At 40.3% G+C, this 23,752-nt stretch overlaps 1 protein-coding gene and 1 pseudogene across 1 annotated transcript in view; one reads left to right on the top strand and one right to left on the bottom strand.

Moving 5' to 3' along the window:
- The window catches only part of LOC100353262 (phospholipid-transporting ATPase ABCA3), a 219,121-nt gene that overhangs the window by 108,371 nt on the left and 86,998 nt on the right, over nt 1-23,752 (top strand). Inside the window, exons 12-15 of the mRNA XM_089321567.1 lie at nt 2,844-2,961; nt 9,376-9,530; nt 20,218-20,373; nt 20,710-20,920. Of these exons, the coding sequence (XP_089177693.1) occupies nt 2,844-2,961; nt 9,376-9,530; nt 20,218-20,373; nt 20,710-20,920 (640 nt within the window). The remainder of the gene's footprint in view (nt 1-2,843; nt 2,962-9,375; nt 9,531-20,217; nt 20,374-20,709; nt 20,921-23,752) is intronic.
- Nucleotides 7,853-8,505, bottom strand: LOC149120597 (large ribosomal subunit protein mL53 pseudogene; annotated as a pseudogene).

The raw sequence follows: 23,752 nt of genomic DNA, 5'->3' as shown, positions 1-23,752 counted from the left end.
GATTTCTTTCTTGGTTTTTCTTTCAGTGAGTTTATCATTAGCCTACTAAATGCTACTGTTTTGTATGTTTATTTTATAAACCTGCAACTTTTTCTGAAGCATTGAGTATCTTATAACAATCAGTTTTAAGCTGATTTTTCAAAATTTCAACTGTATTTAATAGTTTTGCACTTTTACTCCTGCCACACGTGAAAACTGTGTGTTTGATTTAAAGAGAGGAAGGAAGGAGAGGAATTGAGGGAAGGAAAGAGGGAGGGACAGAAATATGGTTATCTTCTTAGAACTGTACCTATGAGGGGCAGGCACTGTGGCATAGCAGGTAAAGTCATATGGGTGCCAGTTCAAGTCCTGGCTGCTCCACTTCATATCCAGCTCTCTGCTGTGGCCTTGGAAAACAATGAAAGATGGGACAGGTCCTTGGGTCCCTACACCCACATGGGAGACCCAGAAGAAGCTCCTGGCTCCTGGCTTTGGATTAGCACAGCTCCGACCATTGCAGCCAATTGGGGAGTGGACCAGCGGATGATTAAAGTCCTCTCCCTCCCTCCCTCCCTTTCAATCTCTCTCTCTCTCTCTCTCTGCCTCTCCTCCTCTTTATGTGTAACTCTTTCAAATAAATAAATCTTTAAAATCTTTTAAAAAAAGAACTGTACCTGTGAATACATGAAATCTGTTCTCTTTATATTAATAAAAATTAATTTCAAAGTTTATATTTTTGTATTATGCAACCGTTAACGGTTTTTGAGTGTAAGTTATTCTTTACACATTTTTCTTTTAGCTTTTATACTAGAGTTAAATTGACTTCCAAACTATTGCAACATTTGAAACTCTGTGCTTGTCTGTCTGGCAGGACCAGTTAGTGAAACTATTAGGTTCAATGGGGCAACTGATTTGACATCGATGGGGCCACTGTCTAAGTTGTGCAGTCAGATGGAGTCAATGGATGGGCCACTGGCAGGAGCTGTACTCAAAAATCCACGATGTCAGCTCCTGAGGGTCCCCACTGTTTCTGTGTTCTCAGGTGCCCCCAGGTGTCCCCAGGCCTATTATCCCAGTGTTCCATGTTGGGCATTTGGAATGAGAGTTTGGGGTAATGCTCCCAAATGTCCTGTCTTTACCCCACTGGCAATAGTTCAGGCTTAGCAGAACATCTATGGTATGGCATTGTGCCAGCCTGAGGGAAAGTGAAAACATTTATCTGGGCCTGCACCGTGGCTCACTTGGTTAATCCTCTGCCTGCAGTGCCAGCATCCCATATGGGCACTGGGTTCTAGTCCAGGCTGTTCCTCTTCCTGTCCAGCTCTCTGCTGTGGTCTGAGAGGGCAATGGAGGATGGCCCAAGTTGTTGGGCCCCTACACCCACATGGGAGACCAGGAAGAAGCACCTGGCTCCTGGCTTCAGATCGGCGCAGCCCCAGCTGTGGCAGCCATTTGGGGAGTGAACCAACAGAAGGAAGACCTCTCTCTCTCTCTCTCTCTCTCTCTCTCTCTCTCTCTCTAACTCTGCCTGTCAAATAAAAAAAAAGGAAAACATTTATCTGATCTTTTCAGTACAGTTTTCCTCAGATTTTGTGCTCTACCAGGGTGCTATAGTATCACCCTTAGGATCCAAAATTCTCACAAAGGTAGTCTCATTTGTGGATAGTGGCTAAATCAGTGTTTCTATGGGAATACAAGAGCTAGGGATCTACCTATTGTTCAGCCATGTTGTTATCATCATTGCATGAGAGTTTCCGAGAAACCCTTTAGAGAGATCGTCAAGCTTGTTTTCTAAAGAATCAGATAAGGTTTTCAGATTTCCTGGACCACTTAACAATATCAATTACATATTCTTTTTCAAACAATCTTTTGAAAGTATAGAAACAATTTTTAGCTCATTTTATGTACAAAAATGTCATGGGCTAGATCTTAATGGTCTAACTCCTTAGAATATTAAGTTTCGGCCAGTGCCACAGCTCACTAGGCTAATCCTCCACCTGCAGCGCCGGCACCCCAGGTACCTCCTGCACCCTCATGGGAGACCAGGAAGAAGCACCTGGCTCCTGGCTTTGGATCGGTGCAGTGCACCAGCCATAGCGGCCATTTGGGGGGGTGAACCAACGGAAGGAAGACCTTTCTCTCTGTCTCTCTCTCTCGCTGTCTAACTCTGCCTGTCCAAAAAAAAAAAAAAATGTATTAAGAGTTTCTAGGCATGTTCTTGGAATTCACCAAACTTCTAACTGAAAGCATCAACTTTTTTAGTTATTAGTGCTTCTCTGAGCTATTGCATCTTGTTATAATGGATCAAATCATACACTCTTGATACATAAATGGATATACAACTGTGCCTCCACCTATATTTTGATTAATATAAAAACCTAGGGGCTGGTGATATGGTATACTAAGGTAAGCATTCACCTGTGGTCCCCGCATCCCATATGAGTACCGGTTCATGTCACAACTGCTCCTCTTCCAATCTAGCTCTCTGCTATAGCCTAGAAAAACAGTGTAAGATGGCCCAAGTGCTTGGACCTCTGCACCCATGTGGGAGACCTGGAAGAAGTTCCTTGCTCCTGGCTTCAGATTGGCCCAGCTCTAACTGTTATGGTCCTTTGGGTAGTGAACCAGTGGATGGATGACCTTTCTCTCTGTCTCTCCCTATCTCTCTCTATAACTCTGCCTCTCAAATAAATAAATTCTTAAAAAAAAACCTAATACATCTAAAAATATTCTTCCTAGTTTACAGCATTATCCTTTATTGTCAAATTTAATGTTTTGTTTCTTTGAAGGAAGCACATGTGAGTGTTTCCCTTTAATAATAACATGTCAAGTTTGATTAAAAATGTCTGTCTTTTATGTCACAGGAATATGAAGACAATGTAGTGGTAAACAACTTGTCTTTGAATCTGTATGAGGAGCAGATCACTATTCTTCTGGGGCATAATGGGGCAGGAAAGACCACAATTTTGTCTATTCTGACAGGTATGTATGTATTCAGCTCAATCTAGAGCAAAGGCCAGTTTCCTTCTTAGGCTGGAAAACAATGAGTTTTGCTGATAAATGTGTTGTCATTTCAGTGATACCTAAAGTTGTAATTATTTGTACAGTTCCAAGTATTTACAACCAAGATACTGTAATACATACAGACTATGTATGTAATATAACCAGATTATGTAATAAATTTATTTAGTTAATCAAAGTGCTTATATTCCAGATATTTTTATAGGAATCAATAATATGATATTGATTGTTAGATCTATACTCTAAATTTTATACTATTTTGTAGGGATCCAGATAAGAAATTTGGAATTTACAGTACAGCATACAAAGGGAGATGTTATGTGTAGAATGTTCTTTACCCAATAAAATTATATCTAGTCCTGCTTTAGAAATGAGAAATGGAGAAGTGACATTGAATTTGAGGATATAGAGGAGACGATGGACTATGAAGGAAAGGACAAAAAACTATTTAAGAATTCACAAAGACAATACAGTATAACCTTTAGAAACATTGCATTCATCAGAAAGTAAGAATAAATCAGGAATACTAGGAACTCGTAACTACAGAGTATAATGCTTTCAGTGTTTGCTGTGAGATTAACACAACTCCAAGAGGCTAAGACAAGGTTGAGCCTGGAATCTGAGGCCTCTCCTCTGAAGAAGAATGATGCCAAAACTAAACAATTGCATGTTCCTTTCTGTTTTATATATTGGAACTAAGCCCCACTAATCTCAGTCAAAACTCTTCTTAAAAGTATTACTACAAGTCGTACTTTGGAAATTTATATTTATTAAATAAAAGTTTTAAAAAAAAGAATAAATCCAAAAAAAAAAAGTATTACTACAAAGGAAAGAAGTATCACTGTGCTCCTAAATCTGTATATATGAAACACATATGAAGTTTATTAACCTTTTATAAATTAAAATTTTAAATTAAAAAAGTATTACTACATAAATAACATCAGAGGGCTATGGTTTGAATTTTTGCTACCCTTATGGTAATATATACACACACATATTATATATATATTATATAATATATTATATGAAAAATAAGTATATGTATATATGCACCAAACACCGGAGGTCCTGTATGTTGAAACAGATATTGACAGGATTAAAAAGAAAAACAGCAGAACATTAATATTAAGAAACTTTAGTATTCCACCATCAAAATGGATAAAACAAATTTGGACCTCTGCACCCACATGGGAGACCTGAATGGAGTTCCAGGCTCCTGGATTCTGCCTGGCCTAGCCCTAGCTATTGTAGCCACTTGGGGAGTTAACCAGCAAATAATATATAATATATATAATATATATATAATATGTGTGGTTTGATATAAAGCATAAGGCATTTTAGAACATTTCCCATGGTTTTACATGTTATCTCAGAACACTATTTATACTTCCTCAGTTGCATGTGTTCATGCCTTTTCTCGTTTTGAGAATGCCTGAATCAACTCTTCAACCTATTGAAATCTTATTCATACACCAAGATTCAGCTCAAAAACAACCATCTATAGCAAAATGGCAGATCAAGTAATTCCATGGTTTGGTCTATCTGCAGAAAAAATGATAAACAAGCAAAACAAAGACAGCAAGCACACAATGCTGAATGAAGAAAACAGCAACTTATAAACTGGTGGTGGGGCTATTTTTGATGCAGTGGTTAAGAAATCTCTTGGAATGCCTACATCCCATATTGAAGTGCCTGTGTTTGAGTGTAAAATTTATTTCCTGCTGATGCACATCCTGGGAGGTAGCAGATGGTGGATCAAGTACTTGGGTCTCTCGCCACCATGTGGGACATCTAGATTAAGTTCCAGGTGCCTGGCTTTTGCCTGGCCCACTCCTGGTTGTTGTAAGCATTTGGGAAGTAAACCGTTGGATGGAAGAGATTTCCCTTCTCTCCGTTCCTCCATCTCCCTCACTCTTCCAGTCCCTCTACCTTCCCTTCCTTCCTCCTTCTCTCCAGCTCAAATACCATCAAAATGAATGATTTTTTTAAATGGTAGAAGGCAAATGTGATATCAGCAAGATGGTGGACAAGTGAACTTTCAGACTCTCATTTCCCCTACAGAGATTTTAACAACAATCTACAGATGAGAATACTTTTGTGGGAACTCTAGGAACCATTTGAGAAGCTACAGAACTCAGATAAATGCTTAGCCAGGAGGCTGTACTAAACTAGGTAGCAATTTCATGGTATTTTTCTCTTGATGGTTCCCATCACACAAGGCCTGGTACAATCAGGAGGAAACCTCCCAATTCTAGATTCATCCATAAGAACAGAAAGACTGGAACTTGCATCTAAAGTCTGGGGCCTGTCCAAAAACTGATTTATGATTTACCTGCGTTGTGGTGTCGTACAGATGCTGGGTTAGAGTCCACAGAAAACAAGATGATCCCCATAACACTTTAGAGCATCAGAGAATCTTCAGTTCCACAGGCAGGCACTAGGGTAGCAAGAGAGTATGGGCAGAGGAATATGGTAGAAACTGAAACCAAAAGCTCCAAGTCTGCTAGGGAAATTAAGATAATTATAAGCCTCTATACTGGAATAAAGGTCAGCACATAACCCTGGAGAAGATACATCCCAGAAAATGTTTGAGAGGTTCCAGAACCTGTAGAGAGGCTGACTGGCAAGAGATTTCTCCTGCATAAAGCCACTCCATAGACACTGGGAGAGGACTCTGCTGTTTTAAATATAGTGCTCAATAAAAAAAGGCCTAAAAATGAAGGAAATATAAAATGAACACTTAAAAAAAGATGGTTGTGAATTACCTGAAAAAGAATCTGAAACTTTTTCAAAAATATTTTTTTAGAAATAGTGTACTTTAATTTATTATAGTCAAATGCTTAATGGCTCCACTAAATAAAGAGTTCAACAAATAAGAAGGCCATAGTCCAGATAATTCAATGGGAAGTGAAAAATAAGTATATGTATATATGCACCAAACACCAGAGGTCCTGTATGTTGAAACAGATATTGACAGGATTAAAAAGAAAAACAGCAGAACATTAATATTAAGAAACTTTAGTATTCCACCATCAAAATGGATAAAACAACTTTGGACCTCTGCACCCACATGGGAGACCTGAATGGAGTTCCAGGCTCCTGGATTCTGCCTGGCCTAGCCCTAGCTATTGTAGCCACTTGGGGAGTAAACCAGCAAATGGAAGCTCTTTGTCTCTCTCTTTGTAACTCTTCCTTTCAAATAAATAAATATCACATGTTTTCCCTGACTTGTGGTAACTCATATGCAGAGTACAAAAACTCTGCCTTGTTTCAAGTAAATATCACAGATGGCCCTGTGGCGTAGCTGGTAAAACCACTGCCTATGGCTCCAGCATCCCATATGGGCGCTCCACTTCTGATCCAGCTTCATGCTAATGCTTCTGGGAAAGCAACAGAAGATGACCCAAGTTCTTGGACCCCTGCACCTACATGGGAGACCCAGAAGAATCTCCTGGCTCCTGGCTTCGGATTGTCCAGTTCCACCTGTTGTGACCATTTGGGGCATGAACCAGCAGATGGAAGATGTCTGTATGTCTCTCTCTCTCTCTCTCCACCCCCACCGTGTTTCTGTGTGTGTGTGTGTGTGTATACACACATATATATAAAAACTCTACCTTTCATATACTAAGCTGATCTTCTGTATATTAAGATAATCGAAAATGAATCTTGATGTGAATGGAAGGGGAGAGGGAGTGGGAAAGGGGAGGGTTGTTGGTGGGAGGGACGGTATGGGGGGGGAAGCCATTGTAACCCATGAGTCGTACTTTGGAAATTTATATTCATTAAATAAAAGATAAAAAAAAAAAAAACTCTACCTTTCAAATAAATAAACTGTTAAAAATAATAATAAATATCATATATCGTGTGTTTTCCCTGGTTTATGGTAACTAATATACAGAGTGCAAAAAAATGTAATATATATGAGCAAAATTGACATTTTGAGATTTGATTATTATTTATAGCCCTTGCCTATACTATTGAGGAACAATGGTTTTACTACTTACTAACTTATACAATTTATGTAATGGCTAGTTAAGTTTAATTTAGATTTTTTTCTTAAGTGTACTTTTCAAAAATATATATTTTTTAACTTTTATTTAATGAATATAAATTTCCAAAGTATGGCTTATGGATTACAATGGCTTCCCCCCCATAACGTCCCTCCCACTCACAACCCTCCCCTTTCCCACTCCCTCTCCCCTTCCATTCACATCAAGATTCATTTTCGATTCTCTTTATATACAGAAGATCAGTTTAGCATACATTAAGTAAAGATTTCAACAGTTTGCTCCCACACAAACATAAAGTGAAAAATAATAGATGATTTTTTTTAAATGATGATGAAATCAGATCAGACCTATTGTCATGTTTAATCCCAGTGAGAGTCAAGTTGGGAATTGATAATTTCTTCTTTTTTTTCTTACAGAAGATCAGTTTAGTATACATTAAGTAAAGATTTCAACAGTTTGCACCCCCATAGAAACACAAAGTGAAATATACTGTTTGAGTACTCGTTATAGCATTAAGTCTCAATGTACAGCATGCTAAGGACAGAGATCCTACATGAGGAGTAAGTGCACAGTGACTCCTGTTGTTGACTTTACAAATTGACATTCTTGTTTATGGCCTCAGTAATCTCCCCATGCTCCAGTCATGAGTTTCCAAGGCTATGGAAGCCCCTTGAGTTCTCCGACTCTTACCTTGTTTAGACAAGGTCATAGTCAAAGTGGAGGTTCTCTCCTCCCTTCAGAGAAAGGTACCTCCTTCTTTGAAGACCTGTTCTTGCCACTGGGATCTCACTCACAGAGATCTTTCATTTAGGTTTTTGGGGTTTTTTTTGTTTTATTTTTTCTTTTTTTTTTTTTTTTTTTTTTTTTGAGGCTAAAACACCTTTATGGTTATAAAACAAAAAAGTCTCAAGAGGAGAGACAGCTCAGATGCAACTGACCTAGAAATACAAGGACGAACAAACAGCACCGGGTTTGTTGACTAACAGTAAGAGGTCCCTTGAGTGCGTGAAGGGAGAAGCCAAATTCAAAAGGATTAAGCACTGGATGAAGAAAATGAAATACGCAGAAGTTCCATCAGACCCTTTCCCGCTTTGGTCTTGCTCCAGAAACACCGCAGTCATGGGGGTCTGTTTTTTTTTGTTTTGTTTTTTTTTTTTTCCTGACGCTCCAGATAGTGATTTGAATAGTTAAGTCAAGCTCTTCTTGGAGCAGTGTCCTAGTGCCAGGCTAAAATCAGCTTGGTCGCTCCTGCGCGGTCAGCGCCCACTCTCAGTGCCTGGCTTGTCCCCGCCGACCCCCGCCGCACCCCTGGCCTGGATGTGGGAGGCGAAGGCAGTGAGCATCTCCTGCGCGGTGAGGTGGGCGCCGCGCATGATCAGGCGATGCCCGTCTCCTCGTCGACTCCACGTTCTGTTCGAAGGGGCAGAACTGAACACGGACCTCCTTCACCGCACGGAGCCCGAGCCGAGCCAAGGCCGCCGCCATGGTGACCTCCTTTGTTTTATTTTTTCTTTTTCTTTCTCTCTTTCTTTCTTTCTTTTTTTTTTTTTTTTTTTGCCAGAGCGTCTTGGCTTTCCATGCCTGAAATACTCTCATGGGCTTTTCAGCCAAATCGGAATGCCTTTAGGGCTGATTCTGAGGCCAGAGTGCTGTTTAGGACCTCTGCCATTCTATGAGTCTGCTGAGTATCTCGCTTCCCATGTTGGATCACTCTCCCCTTTTTTTATTCTATTGGTTAGTATTAGCAGGTACTAGACTTGTTTATGTGCTTCCTTTGACTCTTAGTCCTCAAAAATATATTTTAAGAATATGTACTTTTAAATAATCAAAGAGTTTAAAAGGCTTTATAGTTCTTATCTACATATAACCAGATATTGTCTTATGAAAAACAGACTGGTTACCACTAGTAGTAGTACATAAATATATTATTAATATTTATATTTATTGAAGACAAACATCATATATTCCTAATATTTATGTTTTTCATAGCATTTGTGACAGAGCCTAATATAATTCACAAGTAACTATCTAATTGCTTCTGACATTTAGAATGTAGTAAACTATTTAAATTTTTATTACCAATATATTCCATACTTACTGTAGAAAGTATAAAAGTGGAAAGGAAAAAAGAAAATTAAAAGATAGCCAGTCCTTCAACCCTAATGTAATGTAATGGTTGATATTTTCTGAGCTATTATTTGCCTGAGATAGTACTCATTCTTTTGAGTAATCCATAAGTGGACTGAATCTGAGGTGCTAATTTTGCAATGTGTTATATTCCCTTACCAAGTGCTCACTTTGGCAGCACATACACTAAAGTATTACCTTACCAAAGTTTAGCTTCATGTATTTTGCTTAATCGTAGGTCGTTTTCCTCCTACCAAAGGGAAGGCCTATATTGATGGCTATGACATTTCAAGTAACATAATCGAGATTCGAAAAAACTTGGGCTTCTGTCCACAGCATGACTTGTTTTTTGATGACTTGACAGTATCCGAACATCTTTTTTTCTACTCTGTGGTGAGTCTGAGATATATTTTATAAAATTATACAGTAAATTTGACATTTTACCTTTTAATATGTATACAGATCTGTAAATTTTAACACATTTAACCAACACTGCAATCAGGAAACAGAACAGTTTCATTATTCCAAGCACCCCCTCATACTATTTTTTGTTGTTATCCCTCTTCCCTCTTATATCCACTGGTCTATTCTTCATCACTATAGCTTTGTGTTTTTGAGAATATCATAGAATGGAATCATGGAGTCTGTAACATCTTGAGATTGGCTTCTTTCAGTGAACAACTGCCTTTGAAATTCATCCATGCTGCTGTGTGCATGGATAGTTTGTTCCTCTTAATTGGTAAGTAGTATTTCATGTTTGGATATACCAAGATACACCAATGTAAGGGACATTTGGATTGTTTTAAATTTTTGAAGATTTTGGATAAAGCTTCCCTGAATTTTGTGCACATGTTTTTATTTAAATGTGAAACAAGTTTTTTTGCTCTCAGAGTAGGATTACTTGATCATGTATGCATTTGTTTTTAAGAAACTGACACTGTTTTCCAGAGTAGCCATATTGGTTTGCAATTCCCAGCAGCAATGTATGAGGATACCAATTGCTACACATTCTAGCCAGTGTTTGGGATTGTCAATACTTTTAAAAAAGTGTTTTAATAAGTATATAGTGGTATTTAGTTGTGCTTTTAATTTGCATTTCAGGTTTTAATAAGTGTATACTGGTTTTTAATTGTGACTTTAATGTGCATTTTATGATTGGGTAATGATGTTCAACATCTTATGTTTGCTGATTGGCTATCTCTGTAGCCTCTTTCATGCAGTATTTAATCAGGTCTTTTGTCCATCTTTTTTTTCTTTTTTTATTTTTTTTTACTGAATTCTTTTTTTTTAACTTTTATTTAATGAATATAAATTTCCAAAGTACGACTTATGGATTACAATGGCTTCCCCCACTTACCGTCCCTCCCACCCACTACCCTCCCCTTTCCCACTCCCTCTCCCCTTCCATTCACATCAAGATTCATTTTCGATTATCTTAATATACAGAAGATCAGCTTAGTTTACATTAAGTAAGGATTTCAACAGTTTGCTCCCACACAGAAACATAAAGTGAAAAATAATAGATGATTTTTTTAAATGATGATATCAGATCAGACCTATTGTCATGTTTAATCCCAGTGAGAGTCAAGTTGGGAGTTGATAATTTCTTTTTCTTTTTTTTTTTTTACAGAGGATCAGTTTAGTATACATTAAGTAAAGATTTCAACAGTTTGCACCCCCATAGAAACACAAAGTGAAATATATTGGTTGGGTACTCGTTATAGCATTACATCTCAATACACAGCACATTAAGGACAGAGATCCTACATGAGGAGTAAGTGCACAGTGACTCCTGTTGTTGACTTTACCAATTGGCACTCCTGTCTATGGCATCAGTAATCTCCCTATGCTCCAGTCATGAGTTTCCAAGGCTATGGAAGCCCTCTGAGTTCTCCGATTCTTATCTTGTTTAGACAAGGTCATAGTCAAAGTGGAGGTTCTCTCCTCCCTTCAGAGAAAGGTACCTCCTTCTTTGAAGACCTGTTCTTGCCACTGGGATCTCACTCACAGAGATCTTTTGCCAGAGTGTCTTGGCTTTCCATGCCTGAAATACTCTCATGGGCTTTTCAGCTGGATCCGAATGCCTTTAGGGCTGATTCTGAGGCCAGAGTGCTGTTTAGGACATCTGCCATTCTATGAGTCTGCTGAGTATCTCACTTCCCATGTTGGATCACTCTCCCCTTTATTTATTCCATCGGTTAGTGTTAGCAGGTACTAGACTTGTTTATGTGCTCCCTTTGACTCTTAGTCCTTTCATTATGATCAATTGTGAACTGAAATTGATCACTTGGAATAGTGAGATGGCATTGGTACATGCCACCTTGATGGGATTGAATTGGAATCCCCTGGTATGTTTTTAACGCTACCATTTGGGGCAAGTCAGCTTGAGCATGTCCCAAATTATACATCTCTTCCCTCTCTTATTCCCACTCTTATGTTTAACAGGGATCACATTTCAGTTAATTTTTAACACTTAAGAATAACTGTGTATTAATTACAGAATTAAACCAGTCATATTATGTAGAACAGACAAAAAACTACTAAGAGGGATAATGTATTAAGTTGTTCATTAACAGTCAGGGCTATGCTGATCAAGTCACCGTTTCCCATAGTGTCCATTTCACTTCAGGAGGTTTCCTTTTTGGTGTTCAGTCTTGAAAGGCAGAGTTACAGAGAAGCAGAGGCAGAGGCAGAGAGACAGAAAGACAGACAGACAGAGGTGTCCTCCATCTGCTGGTTCACTCCCTAGATGGCCACAACATCCAGAGCTGCGCTGATCTGAAGCCAGGAACCAGGAGCTTCTTCCAGGTCTCCCTTGCGGGTGCAGGGGCCCAAGGACTTGGGCCATCTTCTGCTGCTTTCCCAGGTGCATTAGCAGAGAGATGGATCAGAAGTGGAGCAGCCAGACTCAAACCGGTGCCCATATGGGATGCTGGCATTGCGGGCAGCAGCTTTACCCACTTTGCCACAGGGCCAGACCCACTTTGTCCATCTTTCATTTGAGTTATTTGTTCTCTCACTTTTTAGTCTTTTAGAATTCTTCGTGTGTTCTGGATATGTATCCTTTGTTGAACATGTGTCTTGCAAATACCTTTCCTAATCTGTAGCTTGTTTTATCATTTTCTTGATCAAATGAGTGAAACTGTAAATATTACATCACATTTTCCTTCAGCTGTTGATTGCTCTTTTTTTTGGAGAAAAGTAAATTTATTTGAATGAGTTTACAGAGTCTAAATTCAAAATTTAGACTTTATGACTTGCAAGGTACACCTTCTACATCATTATGTTTCTTTTTCTATATACTTTTTAAAAATTTTTATTTAAGCTATACAAATTTTATGTATTTCCTATATACAGATTCAGGAACATAGCAGTACTTCTACCCTACCCTCTTTCCTGCCCATGATCCCACCCTTCTTCCTCCTCCCTCTCCTATTCCAACTCTTATTTTTTTTTATAACAATGTACTTTTTAAAAAAAGATTGATTGATTGATTTCAAAGGCAGAGTTACAGAGAGGCAGACAGAGAGAGAGAGAAGTGGGGAGGGGGGGTTCTTGCATCCATTGTTCACTTCCCAGATAGCCGCAATGGCCAGAGCTGCGCCAATCTGAAGCCAGGAGCTTGGAGCTTCCTCTGAGTCTCCCATGTGGATGCAGGGGCCCAAGGACTTGGGCTGGCCATCGTCTACTTTCCCAGGCCATAGCAGAGAGCTGGATCAGAAGTAGAGAAGCCAGGACTCAAACTGGCACCCATACGTGATACCAGCACTGCAGGTGATGGCTTTACCTGCTATACCACAGCACCAGCCACCCCCCCTCATTCTTAATTCTTATAAACATCTATTTTCAGTTAGCTTTCTACACATAAGATTAACTCAACACTAAGTAAAGAATTCAAAAAGTAGTATAAAGGAAAAAAATGTTATTCCTCAACAGTTGAGACAAAGACTGTAAACAATCATCAAATCTCAAAATGTCAATTTGATTCCTACAGATTACCTTTTAGGTACTCTATTAGTACCACAGATCAGGAAGAACATATAGTATTTGTCTTTTTGGCACTGACATTTCATTAAGTATAATGTTTTCCAGTTGCATCTATTTTGTTGCAAAAGACAGGATTTCATTTTTACTACTGTGTAGTATTCCATAGTGTATATATACCATGATTTCTTCATCCAGTCTTCAGCTGGTGGACATCTGGGTTGATTCCATATCTTAGCTATTGTGAACTGAACTGCAATAACAATGGAGGTAGAGAGAACTCTTTTATCTGCTGATTTCATTTTATTTCGATAAATTCCCAGGAGTGGGATGGATGGGGCAAATGGTAGATCTATATTCAACCAAATTCAGTTTTGGGGCTGGCACTGTGGCACGATGGGCTAACACCCTGGCCTGAAGCACCTGCATCCCATATGGGCGCTGGTTCAAGACCCAGCTGCTCCACTTTTGATCCATCTCTCTGCTGAGGCCTGGGAAAGCAGTAGAAAATGGCCCAAGTCCTTGGGCCCCTGCACCCATGTAGGAGACCCAGAGGAAACTCCTGGCTCCTGGCTACTGGCTCTAGATCAGCGCAGCTCCTGCCATTGCAGCCAATTGGAGAGTGAACCATCAGATGGAAGACTCTGTGTGTGTGTGTGTGTGTGTGTGTCTCTCTCTACCTCTTCTCACTCTTTCAAATAAATAAATAAATCTTAGAAAAAAAAGATCTATATTCAGATTTCTGAGGTATCTCCATACTGTCTTCCACAGTGGTTGCACCAGTTTACATTTCCACCAACAGTAGATTAGAGTACCTTTTTCCCCACATCCTTGCCAGCATTTATTTTGTTTGTTGATTCCTGTATGGGAGCCATTCTAACTGGGGTGAGGTTAAACCTCATTGTGGTTTTAATTTGCATTTTCCTGATGGCTAGTAATCCTGAGCAATTTCTCATGTGTCTTTGGGCATTTGGACTTCCTTTGTAGAAAAATGGCTATTCACGGTGCCGTGGCTCAATAGGCTAATCCTCCGCCTGCAGTGCCGGCACACCAGGTTCTAATCCCGGTCGGGGCGCCGGATTCTGTCCCGGTTGCCCCTCTTCCAGGCCAGCTCTCTGCTATGGCCCAGGAGTGCAGTGGAGGATGGCCCAAGTCCTTGGGCCCTGCACCCACATGGGAGACCAGGAGAAGCACCTGGCTCCTGGTTTCAGATCAACGTGATGAGCCGGCCGCAGCACGCCGGGCACGGCGGCCATTGGAGGGTGAACCAATGGCAAAGGAAGACCTTTCTCTCTGTCTCTCTCTCACTGTCCATTCTGCCTGTCGAAGGAAGGAAGGAAGGAAGGAAGGAAGGAAGGAGGGAGGGAGGGAGGGAGGGAGGGAGGGAGGGAGGGAGGGAGGAGCTGTTCAAGTCTTTTTCCCATTTCTTTTTTTTTTTTAACATTTTATGCTTTTATTTAGTGAGAAAGATGCATAGGAGAGTAAGAGCTTTATTTAAGAGAGAGAGGTAGGCCAGCGCCATGGCTCACTTGGCTAATCCTCTGCCTGCAGCTCTGGCACCCCGGGTTCTAGTCCCGGTTGGGGTGCCGGATTCTGTCCCAGTTGCTCCTCTTCCAGTCCAGCTCTCTGATGTGGCCCAGGAAGGCCGTGGAGGATGGCCCAAGTGCGTGGGCCCTGCACCTGCGTGGGAGACCAGGAGGAAGCACCTGGCTCCTGGCTTCGGATCGGCGCAGCACGCCAGCCGTAGCAGCCATTTGGGGGGTGAACCAACAGAAAAAGGAAGACCTTTCTCTCTGTCTCTCTCTTTCTCTCTCACTGTCTAACTCTGCCTGTCAAAAAAAAAAAAAGGAGAGAGAGAGACAGGTAAATCTGGGTTCATACCGAGCACCAGGAACCAGCCACATGGAGGAGCATCTAGGCCAGGAAGCCTAGGGAATGTGGCCCAAAGGCCTCACGCCCTGTGGGCACAGGGCTACAGCCATCCCACTCCTCACTTGAGGCCAGGGCAAAGAAGAGAAGGCTGGACACAACGTGTCCCAGGCTTTTAACCCACTTCCAAAGGGGAGTGGTTAATTAATTTGATTGGCTGGTGTTGCCCATTTCTTAACTGGATTGTTTGTTTTGTAGTTGTTGAGTTTCTTGAGCTCTTTATAGATTCTGGATATTAATTCTGTATCAGTTACATAGTTTACAAAAAATTTCTCTCATTCTGTAAGTTACCTCTTCACTTTGCTAAATGTTCCTTTTGCAGTACAGAAGCTTCTCAGCTTAAAGTAATCTCATTTCTCAATTTTGGCTTTCATTACCTGTGCTTCAGGGATCTTTTCCAAGAAGTCTTTGCCTATGCTAATCTCTTGCAGAGTTTCCCCCAATGTTCTCTAGTAATTTGATGGTATCAGGTCATAAATTTACATCTTTTATCCATATTGAGTGAATTTTCATGTGAAGCGTAGGTTAGGAGTCTTGCTTCATTTTTATGCATGTGGAGATCCAGTTTTCCCAGAATCATTTGTTGAAGAGACTATCCTTGCTCCAGGGATTGATTTTAGCTCCTTTGTCAAAGATGAGTTGGTTGTATATGCATGGATTGATTTCTGGAGTTTTTGTTCTGTTCCATTGGTCTACAAGTCTGTTTTTGTGCCAGTACCAGGCTGTTTTGATTATAATTCCCTGTAGTGTGTCTTAAAATCAGGTATTGTGATGCCTCTGGCTTCGTTTTTGTTGTATAAAATTGCTTTAGCTATTTGAGATCTCCTGTGTTTCCATATGAATTTCAGCATCATTTTTTCTAGAAAGGGAAGAATGTCATTGGTATTTTGATGGGGATCACATTGAATCTGTAAATTGCTTTCTTTAAGATTTATTTATTTATTTGAAAGGTAGAGTTACAGAGAGGGAGAGGCAGAGAGGTCTTCCATCTTCTGGTTCACTCCCCAGATGGCTGCAATGGCCCAAGCTGTGCTGATCTGAAGCCAGGAGCTTCTTCCAGGTCTCCCACGTGGGTGCAGGAGCCCAAACCCTTGGGCCATTTTGCACTACTTTCCCAGGCCATCAGCAGGGAGCTGGATCCAAAGTGGAACGTCCAGGATTTGAAATGGCGCCCAAATGGGATGCCAGCACTGCAGGTGGCAGCTTTACCTGCTGCACCACAGCGCTGGCCCCTGTAAATGATTTTCGTAGTATGGACCTTTCTCTCTGTCTCTCCCTTTCTCTGTAATTACCTCTCAAATAAATAAAAATAAAATATTTTAAGAAAAAACAAACGTACTTTTATTTTGGTTTTTTTAGTTCTAAAGTTCCCATTTGTTTTTTTATTTCATTTATATAGTACTTTATTTGCTAATATCTGTCTTCAGATACTCATTAAGTCATTTTTTAAAACACTTATTTGAAAGGCAGAATTAGGGAGAGAGCCAGGAAAAAGAGAGAGACATCTTCCATCTGCTGGTTCATTCCACAAATGGCCAAAACAGCTGAAGTAAGGTCAAAGCCAGGAGCCTGGAACTCCATTTGGATCTCCCACATGGTTGGCAGAGGCCCAAACACTTGGGCTATCTTACACTGCCTTCCCAGGTACATTAGCAGGGAGTTGGGTTGGAAGTAGAGCAGCTGGGTCTTGAATCTGCATGCATATGGGGTGCTGGCACCGCAGGCAATGGCTTAACCTATTGTACAATAGTGGCAAACCTTGTTCAAGCATTTTAATAATAAATCTGTATTCAGGTCTTTGGCATTTAATTCCAGAATCTGTAACCATTGCGATTGATGTCTGTTCTTTGTCTTTTCCTATATGTATTGAATTTTTATGATTTCTTTGTCTGCTAAGCAACTTTGGGTTTTATTCTGAATATTTTGGGTTTTTTATAAAAGATTTATTTATTTTATTTGAAAGATAGAGTTACAGAGAGGCTGAGGCAGAGAGGGGATGGGGGTCTTCCATCCCCTGGTTCACTCCCCCAGATGGCTGCAACAGTCATAGCTGCACCAGTGCGAAGTCAGGAGCTTGGTCTTGGTCTCCCAGGCAGGTTCAGGGACCCAAGGACTTGGGCCATCGTCTACTGCTTTCCCAGGCCATAGCAGATCAAAAGTGAAGCAGCCAGGACTGGTGCCCATATGGGATATTGGCACTGCAGGCAGCAGCTTTACCCGATACGCCACAGCACCAGCCCCTATCTGAATATTTTGAACAATACATTATGAAACTCTACTTCTTATTTATATCTTTTCAAAGTCTTTGCAGTGCTGTTTCAGTCTTTCCCATGTGTATAATATTCATCAGTCAGTCTTGCACCTAGGCAAGTGTGTAGTCATTTGTACTGTTTTAAAGTATGGAATTACTAATTAGGATATATACAAGTACTGGAGTGAGCACATGAATTCATAAGCAAGTCTATAATATTACTTTGCTGCTTATCTCCTGTTATCTTCCCAGTACTTTCTGGTTTCTCAAGATTACTTTCTCAGGCCTCCATTCACAAATGGTAAAAAACAATGAGATCTGGTCCTTCCCTACTACAGCCACATCTCCACTGAACTGAGAAGATTCATGTCCTTGGAGTTTTAGTTTTGCAAGACTCCCATTCTTATCTGTTCTTCTCACCATCCTTGTCACAACAATTCCATGAACTGAGGCACAGAACAGAGGGGAAAAAATGATTGCCCACAACTCTCTCTAAATCCAGAATGAGAGCGTTTCTTCTTAATCTCGCTATTTGGACTACAGTACTCACTTCTGGGTTTTGGATTACTTTGGTTGCAGGTTATAGTCTGTACAGGGGAAAATAATAAATTCACCACTGTTTCAATGATACCTTAATTCTTGTGTTCAACCTGCCCCAACTGCTAATATTTAACTTTTCAGAGTTTTCTCTATGTTTAGTAATTGAATTCAATAGTAGATGAAAAGGTACGTGTATTTACTCCATTATATCTGGAAGCCAGAAATGTGCTTGCTTTCCTTCCTGTATTGGTGAGCTCCAATTGTCTTTATAAGATATTTTTAAAAATTTAGAAACTTTTACACAGAAATGCAGGCATGGATGATCACACAGTGGCAGTCACACTTTTCACTGGGCCGTGGTTGGAGTCCAGGAAGGCTCCAGATCTGAGCACTGGAATGGTCTTCCTGCTGCATAGAAGAGCAGACCCTCCCTCGCCCAGGGGAAACCCTGGAACACCCTGAAGCTTCTGGGATTCTCACGTGCAGCCTTTGTCGTGCCTGTTAAATGGAGGGATTGCTGTAAGAGCCTTAGCTGGCCCCGCAAGTGCCCGCGACCCTTTGCAATGGATTAAATCAGCTGAGTCTGTTTCGGTGCCCTTAAAGCTTTGGGGAACTCAAGTTTTCTAGGCCAGGGACAGTCCAAGGGAAGGGTGTCTGCAGAGCTGGGCTCCCAGGTCTTTGTCGTGCAGCGCCAGCGCTTGCAGGCCCTTGTGCAAAAGCTCTCCTGAGGAGGGGCCAGCGGGGAGCTCCCCTGGTGCAGTGTGGCTGGTCCCTGGCGGCCCCTGCTCGTCCACTCCCCAGAAGGCCTCAGCATCCCCCTCTCCCCGCTCCTTTCCCCTGCCTGCTCACCCCTCCCTGAGGGGGGGGGGGCTGTTCTACCTTTTGGGCCTCAAGCAAGGGTGGAGTCCCCAGGGTTTCTCAAGGTGAATGGGGTCACGTGTGGCCCCAGCGTCCCCGAGGCTCCTGGAACCTTCCCTTTGCCTGAACCGCCCATCTTAACAAATGGGCAGTGCACTCAGTTGCTGTGTATTCTAGAAATATCGCCACCACTTGCTCTCATATATTTTTCTAAGAAATTATGATTGTGCTTTGAAAAGCAGTACACATCAGGAACAACCTTATACTGCTTTGTGCCTTCCTTGTTGTGTCCCGCTGGAGCTGTCCTGGGGAGGCTGCTGCTCGCCTGTTGCTCCCGATGCCCCATCTGCCTCTCTGCAGAAGCATTACAGAATGTCCTGTGACTGGACAGTTGGCCTAAACTGTGCAGGAAATTACCTCCTTACTTACCCAGTAGAGTTCACTGTCACCAGACACGGTCCTCTGAAGAAAGTACTGTGGTTTTATACGGATAATTTGCAGATTTATCTAATGTGCACTTGTGTACAGATTATTAAGTTTTATGATATAACCGAGTAATCAGTATTTGATCATCTTGCTTTTTATTAAAATGTATATTTCTAATCCTATTTTTAAAGCTGAGAAAAATGGCTGAGAAGGATGTTTATTTTCCTGAGAGTATTTTTTAACTTTTATTTAATAAATACAAATTTTGAAAGTACAACTTTTGGATTATAGCAGTTTTCCCCCCATAACCTCCCTCCCACCCACAGACCATCCCATCTCCTACTCCTTCTCCCATCCCATTCTTCATTAAGATTCATTTTTTAAATTATCTTTATATACAGTAGGTCAACTTAGTATATATTAAGTAAAGATTTCAACATATTGCACCCACACAGACACACAAAGTATAAAGTACTGTTTGAATACTAGTTTTAACGTTAATGCACATAGTACAACACATTAAGGACAGAGATCCTACATGGGGAGTAAGTGCACAGTGACTCCTGCTGTTGATTTAACAATTGACACTCTTATTTATGATGTCAATAATCATCCTAGGCTCTTGTCATGAGCTGCCAAGGCTATGGAAGCCTCTTGAGTTCACAGACTCCGACCTTATTTAGACATGGCCATAATCAAAGTGGAAGTTCTCTCCTCCTTTCAAAGAAAGGTACCTCTTTCTTTGATGGCCCGATCTTCTTGAAAGTATTTTTAAGATAAAGCTTCACAATGGCTGTAATCTTTGCAGATATATGTAGTTTGATACATATTGTTGCATTTGGAAATCTTGTATTGTTAACCTGTTTTATATAAAATGAGTAGTGGAAATTTTATAATTACAACCATGTAATTAAAAGGATTAGCCAAAGACTATTTTTTACTGTTGTAATGAAGTTTATATAAAATGTTTCTAAAGATTTAGTTGCAAGAAACCTCATATATCTGTGTGGAAAGGGTAAGAAAAGTTGTGGTCTAAGAGCTCTCTGAAAATGAAGTCAGATGCACGAGGTAAATTCTGGTTCCTCTTTCTAGATAAAAGGAATACCTCAAAGGAAGTGTACTGTGGAGACTGACCACATGCTGTCTATTTTTAACCTGCTGGAAAAGCATGATGCATTTCCACAAGAACTGAGTGGAGGAATGAAGCGCAAACTGTCCATCATTATAGCACTAATGGGAAGCTCCAAGGTATTCATTGGGGAAAGAGACAGAATGCATGAGCACACAGTGTGACAGCAGAGAGGCAATTAATATTGGATCCTGCCAGCTGATCTAGAAAACTCAGCTGGCAGTAGCCTAAGAGTTGATCTGATGCTAACAGGAGGCTTGCTAATGATAATCAGTAGCCAAGCTGCTACAACATATTTTAGGATTCTTTTTTTTTTTTTCCTAGAGTTAAAAACCCTCTAATTTACTCTAACTTCTGTATCTTAGCTTAAATGTGTTCTCCTCAAATAATTAGGAAACCTACAAGTAGCATATCATTAATTATCAGTGGCCATGGAATTTTTCTTCTGACTTTAGGTACTGATATTTGATGAACCATCATCTGGCATGGACCCAACCTCAAGGAGGGTCTTCTGGCATCTCCTTCAGCAGTATAAACACAATCGTACCATCTTACTGACCACCCAGTACATGGATGAAGCTGATATCCTGGGTGACCGCATTGCCATCATGATCAAGGGTACCCTGCGCTGTTGTGGTTCTTCAGTCTTCCTGAAACGAAAATATGGTCTCTCTCCCTTTGATCATTCTTAAGATATTGTTATATTAATAATATTACCTTAATGTGATTTTCATTATGTTTTGACTGTATATTTAGAACTTCAGTAACACTCTGTGGCCTACTAAGTCTCAACCATTACAGTTGGTATTTAAAGTCCTTTGCAATATGTGTATTCCCAGTATATACTTAACACATATTCTTTAGCATATACTATCGGACACAGGAAGTCCTTTTATCAGCCTACAAATACCGTGCATATTTGTCCAATTTTGTACCTAATGACAGTTTTCTTTGTCTCTATAACATAGTTTTGCCTCTAGATGTATTTCTTTAAGTGATTGATTGATGAGGAGAGAAAGTAGAAAAATCAGACATCTCTGACTCTAGTTCTTTGCCAAATCAACACAAAATCCCTGAAGTGTTGAGATAACTCATAGATGTGGTAATTGACAGTAAGAATGTAGAACACAATGAAAGGATAACATAAGTAGAATAAAAATGCCCTTGTCTCTGGTAAGTATACAGCTTTCAAGGGAGATAAAATAGATATATTAAACAGTGAATTATTCAGGGCCAAAATTATAGAAATAGGCCTCCAAAACGAGAATATAAATGTAAGTGGAAATATAATTAGGCCGGCGCCGCGGCTCAATAGGCTAATCCTCCACCTTGCAGCATCAGCACATCAGGTTCTAGTCCCGGTCGGGGCACCAGATTCTGTCCCGGTTGCCCCTCTTCCAGGCCAGCTCTCTGCTGTGGCCCGGGAAAGCCGTGGAGGATGGCCCAAGTGCTTGGGCCCTGCACCCGCATGGGAGACCAGGAGAAGCACCTGGCTCCTGGCTACGGATCAGCGCAGTGCGCCGGCCGCAGCGCTCCGGCCACAGCAGCCATTGGAGGGTGAACCAATGGCAAAAGGAAGACCTTTCTTTCTGTCTCTCTCACTGTCCACTCTGCCTGTCAAAAAATAAATAAATAAAACTTAAAAAAAGAAATATAATTAAGGATTATTTGCTTCAGTGATTCATTTATTCAGTATTTAAGTTTATTCAACTCCAACTATCTCTACTGATTACAGTGCTACTCACCTTTTATATCTTATTGAAAACAATTCAAAATAACTTCATTATATAAAATTTATAACTGGGACCCAGATATATCAGAAAACCTCCCTACAATCATACTTAGATGCCCATTTGCTTGTTCAGAGTCTTCAATCACTTAATAGATATTTGTTTATGTTTCTTATATGATCAAAAAGTGGATACTAGCATATCAAGCATAGATCTTCTAGTTAATAACTGTTTTATTTTGCTGGATTTTAGTAGGGAAGATGTCATTTTTCCATTTCACAAATTCTTCTACACAGTTGCCTTTTAGGGGTTCTATATCCAAAATTAGGCTTATGTCATCTGAATTGGCTGTTCCTGGGTTATGAGCCACATAATATAATTTTAAAAAATTTATAATTTTAAAAAATAAATCACTGGGGCCAGCACCGTGGCACTGTGGGTTAATCCTCCACCTGCGGAGCTAGCATCCCATATGGATGCCGGTTCTAGTCCCAGATGCTCCTATTCCAATCCAGCTCTCTGCCATGGCCTGGGAAAGCAGTAGAAGATGGCCCAAGTCCTTGGGCCCCTGCACCTGCACGGGAGATGGGGAGGAAGCTCCTGGCTCCTGGCTTCGGATCAGCGTAGTTCCGGCCGTTGTGGCCATTTGGGAGTGAACTAGTGAATGGAAGTCCTTTCTCTCTGTCTCTCCATCTCGCTGTCTGTAACTCTACCTCTCAAATAAATAAATAAAATCTTTTTAAAAATGAAAAATCTTTTATAATTTTAAATTTTAATAATATTTTAATAATAAATTTTAATGTATTTTTGATAAAAAAAATAGTAACTAACATGTAACTAGCAATATAATTCTTGGGACATGCAAGTCTCTCCTAATGAAAGATAAATTTTATCCTTTTTATTTGTTGTTTTATTTATTTGAAAAGCAAAGAGAGATAGGCAGACAAAGAGGGATCCTCCATCTGATGGTTCATTCCCCAAATGCCTGCAATAGTTGGGGCTTGACCAAGCCAAATCCAGAAACTTGAAACTCAGTCCAGTCTGCCATGTAAGGCAGGGACCCAAGTATTTGAGCCAACATTGTTGCCATCTAGGTACATTTGCAGGAAGCTTGGTTAGAAGCACAGAGTAGCTAGCACTGGAACCCTGGCCCTCTAATGTGGAATGTGATGGCTTAACCCAGGGTGTCACAACACCTACACCTTCGTCTCAGTTTAACAGCCCTTCCTGAACATTTCATATCTCCCTTACCTGCTTTATATTTTCTAACATGCTGTTGTAATGGTGGTTTCTGTTCAATTATCAGTCTTTAGCTAGTAAGTAAACTCTTATGAAGGTACAGATTTTATTTTGTAATAATTTTAGATTTATAGAAGTACTGTAGATTTTACCTAATGTTGACATCTTACATAATGTTCCATGTATCAGAATTTTGAAAATAACATTGACATATTGATATTAACTCAGACTATTTAGAATTCATCAATTTTCTACTCATGCCCTTTTATCGTTTCAGTATCCAATCCACAACAGCACATAGTATTTAGCAAGGCTTGTTTTTTTCTTTTTTTTTTTAACTTTCATTTAATGAATATAAATTTCCAAAGAACAGCTTATGGATTACAATGGCTTCCCCCCCATAACTTCCCTCCCATCCTCAACCCTCCCCTTTCCCGCTCCCTCTCCCCTTCATTCACATCAAGATTCATTTTCAATTCTCTTTATATACAGAAGATCAGTTTAGCATATATTAAGTAAAGATTTCAAC

Source organism: Oryctolagus cuniculus, chromosome 19, assembly GCF_051225735.1.
Source record: "Oryctolagus cuniculus isolate XC-2025 breed Fujian yellow rabbit chromosome 19, ASM5122573v1, whole genome shotgun sequence".
In the NCBI taxonomy this organism is placed as follows: domain Eukaryota; kingdom Metazoa; phylum Chordata; class Mammalia; order Lagomorpha; family Leporidae; genus Oryctolagus; species Oryctolagus cuniculus.
This window is presented reverse-complemented; position numbering and strand designations above follow the sequence as displayed.